This window comes from Terrapene carolina, unplaced genomic scaffold, assembly GCF_002925995.2.
Source record: "Terrapene carolina triunguis isolate 2854851 unplaced genomic scaffold, T_m_triunguis-2.0 Scaffold34021, whole genome shotgun sequence".
Lineage (NCBI taxonomy): Eukaryota > Metazoa > Chordata > Testudines > Emydidae > Terrapene > Terrapene triunguis.
In genome coordinates, this window is record NW_020698372.1 from 3,044,660 (window position 1) to 3,053,382 (window position 8,723).

Here is an 8,723-nt window from a genome sequence, read left to right on the forward strand (position 1 = left end):
CCCCCCCCCCCCCCCCGTCTTTCTTTCCAATATTTTCCTCTCACTTCTCTAGCTCCCTTTTTACCTAGGTTCATTGCTTGCACTTCTCTTTCCACAATATTCAGCTTTTTTTTCTTTTGTTTCTTCTCCCCCCATATCTCAGTGATTATCTCTTCTCCCTTTCTTTCTCTCCTTTCCCACCTGTAAGAGATTATTTTTCATTCCCCCCCCTGCCCCCCCCAAACTTCTTTTCTGTATTCAAGCTGATTTCAGTTTTGGTTTTTAAATAAAATCACTTAAATGCTGAACCTGCTCCCCTACTGCAGATGAACATAAACATCATACCACTCTATTTAAGGTGTATTATTCATATAAAGTGAGATTTTTAGTAGTCCACGATCACTAAAATCATGTGCATTGTACTTTCTGTACCCCTCTGGTATCATGCCTCTTTAACATACCCAGCTTCATATCCATCAGGTACTTGGGTGGCTCAGGATAAATTACTGTGTGGGTTCTATGACATGATGAATGATGCTTCTTCAACATATGGTCTGCTTCAGAAAGCAGCGAAGTGACTTGTTGGATTAAAGAAATAGATATTAAACAGAACTAATGGTCTGGGACTTAGTATCGCCCATCTAGATTTGTTAAAACCATCTGGCTTATGGTGCAGTGGTTTTGCTATTTTTCAGTTAAATGTGGAAGAATCTGGTGGTGTATGTGTGTGCACAAAGGTTTTTGTGATATGTATGTGTGTATATTACAATTTTGGATAGCAATAGTAATGTGTTAGGTTCTTTGTATACATATTGTGTGTCTGTGTATAGGATGACATGGTGCAGGTCATCCCAAATGAGTGCTGATTTAAAAAAATAAATAACACCATAGAACACTATAATGTATATTGTATCTGCTATATATGAAGTATTGTAAACATATTTGAGAAATGTTGAGAGTTCTGAAAATTATCAGGATTATTTATTGCATCTCCCTGAGTAGAGAGCCAGATTAACTAAAAATGTCACAACGCAACGTCTGTTAGTTTGCTGCCTTGAAGAGCTAAAAGTGAGTTCTGGGTCCCTCCTAGAAACACTTGGTGACCTTGAGCTGAATCCTGCCCATCCTGGGCCTCTTGCGGATGCACTTCTTGGGGGAAGATTAAGAAAGGTTGAGAAATTCCACAGTTGGTGGGAGGGGTTGAAAACAGGTTGGTTTTTAGAAAATGGTTGTTTATGGAAGCTTCTCTGGGATTTGTGATGTTAGGGTAAAGCTGAGCAATGGTATAATGAGCAAGTTGTGGGTGAGGCAGTTACAGGTGCATGATGCATGGAAATACACCCAATATATGGAGGTGATCTCTATGGGAGAAATTCCAAGGCAGGTGACAAATGAATTACTCACTCACCTTTGACAGCATTGCCAGTTTGGCTGCGTTATTAATAGCTTTCTTAACAAAAAATGTTATGATTCATCTAGGAAATTGCCAGCTTCCCAGTGGGACCAATGATATTAGGGTTTAAAGTCATAACACTTTTGTGTGTAGAAAATCTGAGGTTAGTTTTAGTGGGTTTTGATATTTCCTCTGAGCCCTGTTCAGTTGGGAGTCATGATAACTAAGACAACTGACTTTGCCAGAGGGATACAATATATAGTCCCTATAAATTTCTTTTAAACATTCCTAAAATAGTGCAGCATATGACACATACAACATATCTGATGGTGGTGTATGATATATAGATTTTATTGGCACTTTTATGGGATGACCTGGCTTCTTTACTCATGAGTAGTGCAGCCACTCCATATTCATGTTAATAGTCTTTATGCCACACCATCATGTATCCTCAGTTTATTCCATGGCTCTTCATTTGATACACGTGTTGCCTTTACATTAACATGTAGATTTTGTATTTTCAAACCTATATATCATTGTGAGGAATAGACTCTGATCATGTTCTGATGAAAACTGTGACTTTAACCCACATGTTTCAGGCCAGTTTTTCTCTTTATATTGTCTCTTACTTGCCCTTCTTAAATACCAATGTCTCCTTCACCTGCAACAAGCTGCTTTTGTGTGATCACTTCAAAACAGTTTGAATTTCATTTTTCCTTCTGTCAAGAGGACAGAGCCCTTTCCTTCCCAGTCTTATCTAATTGCTACTAATTTCTACCCTGTACAACTCTTTCCAGTAGTACTAAATTATGAAAACTGAGACTCAGACCTACTGTTTGGCACTAGAGAACAAAAGGTGAGTGCACTGAAGCAAAATGCTGTACTGTATGTCGGTGCACTTTAGTCACCGGGTACCTGCTGTTTTGGAAGTATTTTACTAAAGTCTTCAATGTTGTATTGGACAAATTCTCTTGATTATAAATTGTGTTGACTGCAGAAATAACTGTTCAACCTTTAGGTAGCACAAATGAGTGTAGCTTCCCAAGTAAAGCCTGCCCATCCAGTGCTGTGTTGCAGTGATTAAAAATTAAGGATGCTGCAGCTCCAAGATCAAAATTTCTGTCCTTCTGCTGAAATATGACATTACCATGTACAACCTAATCCTGCCTGCTTTGAAATCTGATCTAAGAGCCAGAGTAAAGTGAACTGTCAGTCTAGGATAGAGTGGAAGGAGATTGTTGGATTTTTGCTCTTCCTAGTTATTCTGGGTTATTCTATTTACTTTATTTAACCCTAAACTTCTTTCCTGTTCTAGTCATCTCTGTTGTGTGCTCCTACAGCAGCTAATGCAGTGCTAGCTAACTCATCCTCCGCGGGGACTGTCAGCCCAGTGACCAGCAGTTTATGGTCACTCTTAAACAGTAGAGCTTTGTAATTTTCATTTAATTGCTAGATATTGCACCTGAGTTAGTGTTTGATGTTTGCTAAAGCTCAGTGTTTGGTGGGTTGAGCCCACCACACTCATTTCCAGACTGTTTTTCATAAGAGCTAGTTTTCATTTCCTCTTTTACAGTCAGAAGGGGGGAAAATACTACTCTGAAATAAGACTTTTAATCCACTAGAGCAAAAGGTAACATATGAAAGATAAGATGATCTCTATCTAGTTAATGAATAAAATATGTGATGTAATTGATGTTTTCATGTTAATAAATACTTAGTCCTACAGTGTTGGAGAAATAACGGGCTTCATCCTTCAAACTGTTGCTCGTGGTTAGTGGACCTCTCATCTGAGTGAGGACTTATAAAATGGGTTTTGGATTTTAGATTGTTTCTGCAGAGCTGGCAATTAGGAAGAAAAATCTACACCTTTTCATTGCTAAAATGAGCACATTTGATACAGAGTAAGATATAAGCAGCATGGGATTCTGTGATACCACTCCTATAGAATCACTTTTCAGAGTCAAAGTGCACTCAGAAGCTAATAGTTCTTTGCAGTCTATGCAGCACTGATGTAATGGCACCCTATGACAAAACCTACTAAACGGTGGATCTGCTACATTCTGCACCAACTAAAACTTGAGTGGTGTCCAAAGGTAACCCTATATGGAGAGAATTATGATAATCCAGTCTGAAAGTCACAAAGGCAGGGATAATGGTGGCCAGGACCATGTCCAAGTGAGATCGTTATAATTATTGTGTCAAATGCAGCAGAAAAGAAATGCTAGGCCTGAGTTACAACTGCTTTACTCCATTGAAATCAATGGAGTAATGTTGGTGTAAACCTGGGACGGTGAATCAGACTCATGGAGTGAAATGAGACAGACCATTTGCCTCTCTTGTTTCCTTTAATAGCAGTGGGTAATTGGATTCTTGCTTTCTTTAAAAAGAAAGGGGGGAAAAATCAAATGACTGTTTAAAGATTTTTCAAGAAGTAAAAATTGTTTCCAGTCCATTCATCAGAGTGGTACAGTGGGCTCTTGACTAGTCTGAAGGAAACATATGAAAGATGAAAAACAAATAGATTTAATTATTAAAAATATAAATGTGCTTGGAAGGGAAGTGATAGATTTACGCTCTTTTTTGCTCAGGTTTCTCAGTTGCGCCATGAACTGTCCATGAAGGATGAGCTGCTTCAGTTTTATACCAGTGCTGCTGAAGAAAGTGAGCCAGAGTCCATCTGCTCAACACCGTAAGTTATCAGATCAGTTCACTTTTCCTGAATCTAAACCTTCCAGGGATAATAGCAGGAAGTTTAAGAGCAGTGTTGATACCCTTGAGGGTGGCAAAATTAATCCTGAATGGAATAAAGCTACATTCATAACTTAAACCTCCAACTTGCGCCGCACATTTTCATTTGTTAATGTTTGTATTGGAGTAACTGAACTGATTCGAATGTGGGGAGGGAAGGAAAAAGGAGGACAGGAGGACAGTGGCATATGATACCATAGGCTGCTCTAACTCACATTGGGGCTGGCATAGACCACCCCACAGGATCAGTGAGCCACCTGGCATGTACCACCCCACCATACCATCTTTCTGTCTGCAGGGGAAAATCTGGCCAAGTGATGGAAGACTAACCTCCATACTCACATTGCTTTGGCTGGCAAAGACTTGAGGCATTGCTAAAATATTGCGCACTGTTTAACAGCAGAGGGAGGGGATAACGCATGGATTACAGTCTTCTCTGGACAGTTACCTGTCTGAGCAGCACGGCAGAGTTTGAGGAGGCTGCCTGCCCTTGTCCACTTGTCTGCAGAGTTATTGCAGCATTCAGGTGGAGCATGTGCAACGTGATTCATGAAGCTATTATATTATTTTTTGTAAGTCTGCATGTGAAGGTTGCTTTCTTCCTAATATCTGTGGATGAATAGCTTTCCCACAGGAAGTGGGAGAAATAAGGAAAATTGTCATGTTCACTTTTAAAATGAGATGAAAATGTGTGTTGTCACAAATAACTTAAAGTGAAAAGTCTGAATTTCACACAGCTCTGGCTGTTATGGGACCTCTGTTAAGCCTTTTCCCATTTGTCATTTCCAAGGCTTCAAGTAAAATGGGCCTAAAGTAAATGTTAATGGTTCTGTTACCAGGTTGAAGAGGAATGAGTCTTCCTCCTCCGTCCAGAACTATTTTCACTTGGATTCTCTTCAAAAGAAACTTAAGGACCTTGAAGAGGAGAATGTTGTGCTTAGATCAGAGGTGAAATCACTCCCTTGTATACTTTGTTTTTAATAATTGCAGCCCTGCTTCCCTCTCCCTTTGAAAACCAGTGCTCTGCTGATGATTGTTAAATAAATATTCTTAATGGAAACCCTCACAGGGGAGGGCTATCTTACATAACAGATCCCCTTGTAATATAGCAAATCACCAATTTTGATCTTAAAATAGTGTTAAGAGTCCAACTGAAACCTATACATTTCAGGAAATTCAGAGCAAAGGCTTCATGTGGAGGGGACAACATAGTTCTATAACCGTGTTGGGGGACAGTATTATAGCCTAAAACCTGAGAGGGTCACGCAGACTGAAAACAAAAATGGTGTTAGAACATGGCTGACCGTTGCTGTACCTGCAGGTTGGCATAGGATCCTTAACCCATACCAGTGTTAGCAATAGGCACAAATGTCTTACCTAAGTATAGAGAGAGGCAGTATTACCTTAAACTCTAAATGGCCTTAATTTGTGGGTTTCAAGTCAGGCCTTTAACATTATTTTAACATTGTTTTTTGTGGATTCATATTTTTCCTTTTATTTTGGGACTGTTCAAAAGAATAAAAAACATGTATGTGGGTTGATGGAGTCTGTCAGAGTTAATATATGTTCACTGTGACGGCCACGTACCAGATAAGTAATTACATTTGTGATTTTTCAATGCAGTTTTTGAACTTACAATATTTGGGGATGTGTTATAATTTGCAAACTCTCATTGGTGTTTAGATGAAATACCATTCTCAGATTCACAAATTCATTAACTTTCCATTATAAATGTAAGTCACTCTTTTATAAAATATGTTTTGATCAAAGTGCAGTCTACTTCACCTTTATTATGAAAACACTCAGGGAAGATAAGCAGTGTAAATATTATGTTGTGGGTATTGTGAGGGTAATTAAGGTGGGGCTGGAAGTGAAAGTCTTCTGGCTTCAGGGGTTATAAAAGAACACTTTACACTTAAGTCTAATTGCGTAGCCAATGCTTTGGATGAAATGTAAAATATAGTGTTTAATTTAAACATGTAATATCTTCATCTGTTTTAGAGATCTCAAAACGTATCTGTTCAGGTGATCAATTTATACATTGTGCACTCCCTGCATGTGGTTTCGGTCATCTTCATTCCTGTTAAAATAGTGACACCTAGTGGGTGCAAATTTCTGCATCAAATCTGTGGATGCTGAATGTTCATTTGGCCCCTTTTTTTTAGAGATTGAGGGGAGACCAGGGGAGTTGGGGTTTTCTCACTGTTTTCCTGGAGTTGCGATTTGAAAAAAGAATTTGCTTTTTTGAAGCAAATGGAAACACTACAACAGATTAGAAAACAACCAAGATGCTAATGTGCCATATTTTGATGTGGACCTTTTGAACAGGCCTGTCAGCTGAAGACTGAAACAATTACTTACGAAGAGAAAGAACAGCAGCTTGTAAATGACTGTGTGAAAGAGCTGAGTATGTCCTTTTTTTTTTTCTCCTTTTTCACATCTGACATTGTATTCAGTGTTGTTGTAGCCATGTCGGTGATATTAGAGAGACAAGGTGGGTGAGATAATATCTTTCATTGGACCAACTTCTGTTGGTGAGAGAGGCAAGCTTTTGAGGTACACAAAGCTCTTTCTCAGGTCTGGGAAACAGATCTAAGGAACAGCACTGTGTAGCTCAAAAGCTTGCCTCTTATCACTAACAGAAGTGGGTCCGATAAAAGATATTACCTCATCCACCCTGTCTCTGTAATTATTGTGTTCAGCCACATTTAGGTTGAGTTGTAAATTCATAAATGAGTCATTTAAATGAATCATTTACCCTGTGGTCCTTCATTTCCTTACAAGTATTATATGTCTGTCTGTCTTTTAAGACTGGTCATGAGAAGAGAAACAAAAGACTAAAAGTCCCTGCATTCTTGTCACTTTTCTACCTTTACTTTATGAAATAATGTACGAGAAAGGCAGAGCCATCTTTCAGCCTGTCAGCTTCACATTTCATATTGGAATTACATCACTTAAGACCACATTTAATTTCAAGATAATTCAGCTTTAAGTACAAGTCCTTGAACTAAAATGTAACATTGGAATATATCTACAGTATCCATATGGGCCATCAATGAAGACCTAATGATCAGGCATTGAAAGAGATGGAAACTTTCAGATGATTTATTAGTAGGCTTGGCAGAATTTCATTTTTTTTTATAGTTTCAGTGGATAATATTGATAACACCAATGTTTACTTGTAAGCATTTTATCCATTTTAAATTTTCACAGTTGTGTGAAATTATGGTTTTTTTTAAATTTTTGGTTTTTTATTTAAATGTTCAGAGTTGGAAGTAAATATGAGGGAGTCAGAGAATTATTTAATGACGTTGAGGTTAAAAAAAAGTAAAGCTTTATGAACCATTAAACACAAACTGTCAACATCACATGTCAAAATATAAAAAGTAAATACAATTAAATCAACAAATCAGACCTGTTTTTAGTATTGATTCACTAGTCCATTTGTAACAAGCGTAATTCAAAAGTCGAAATCACTGGATTCTGACTCTTAAGTTTTCAAGCAGCATTTTTCTTTCTTTGCCTGTCCGTAAATTTGGATTATTGTTGATGGAAATATTTTTTCATTGGTTTGTATGTGTACAATGAAATGGACATTTACTCATAAAAGTCTAATCTTTCCAATCCTACTTATCAGGTACCAATGCACAACAGACAATTTAGTCTTAGAGAGAATGTGCATAACATTTTTTATTTAAAGATACTTTTCTTCCTCTTAGTGAGTGAGGCTAGGTGAATACATTAGCATTTCTTCCCTGTGGTTAACACGAAAATACCAGTTTAGCTTAATTATTATATATGCAGAGGTAGCCAAAGTGCAGCTCATTGAGTTCTACAGTAGCTGCTTGAACTTGATGGAGCAGTGTATGCTGGGATTTGCAGTTTCTCTGGGCCACACCTATGTATTATCGATGACAGCTGCTGCATTTTGTTCCATTTAATTTAAATTAAGTGCAGCCTTCAGGCTCCTGGCAGGCTGACAGTGTCGCCTCTGCTGGCAAAGTTTGGATGTTCCAGTGTTACAGGACTATCTTCTCTAAATATGTTTTTACTTTTCTATCAGTTGAAGCATCAGGCTCAAAGAACTTAAAACACAGCAGGAGTTAAACCATTAGGATCACAAGTTTATGCATGAAATAAAGCTATTTTCAGACATTCTAAAACTTCTTGTATGAAGTTGAACTGGATCTCATTTACTGCACAGTTAGTAGGAAAGTAGCCATGAAATTAGGCTTAAAGCAAACTTTTAATTAACAATAATTTCCACTGCAAGACACTAAAAAAATGCCCTAATCTTAGAAATGTAGGATGGGATGGGACCTCAATAGGTCATGTAGTCCAGTGCCTTGCACTGAGGCAGGACTAAGTACTATCTAGACCAGGGGTCAGCAACCTGTGGCACGCATGCCAAAGGTGGCACGTGAGCCAATTTTTAGTGGCACTCTGCTGCCAGCCGGAGTCCCGGCCGCCGGCCCCACTCAGCCCGCTGCCTGCCTGGATGAACGGAACCCTCGGCCGGCAGTGGGCTGAGCGGGGCCGGCGGACGGGACCCCAGCTGGCAGGAGCCAGCAGACGGAACCCCAGACCAGGATCGGGCTGAGCC

General features: G+C 38.8%; 1 protein-coding gene across 1 annotated transcript in view; it reads left to right on the forward strand.

Annotated features, from left to right (window-relative positions):
* The window catches only part of LOC113405017 (trafficking kinesin-binding protein 1-like), a 118,016-nt gene that overhangs the window by 79,059 nt on the left and 30,234 nt on the right, over positions 1-8,723 (forward strand). Inside the window, exons 5-7 of the mRNA XM_026663870.2 lie at positions 3,961-4,061; positions 4,960-5,068; positions 6,449-6,527. Coding sequence (XP_026519655.1) covers positions 3,961-4,061; positions 4,960-5,068; positions 6,449-6,527 — 289 coding nt within the window. The remainder of the gene's footprint in view (positions 1-3,960; positions 4,062-4,959; positions 5,069-6,448; positions 6,528-8,723) is intronic.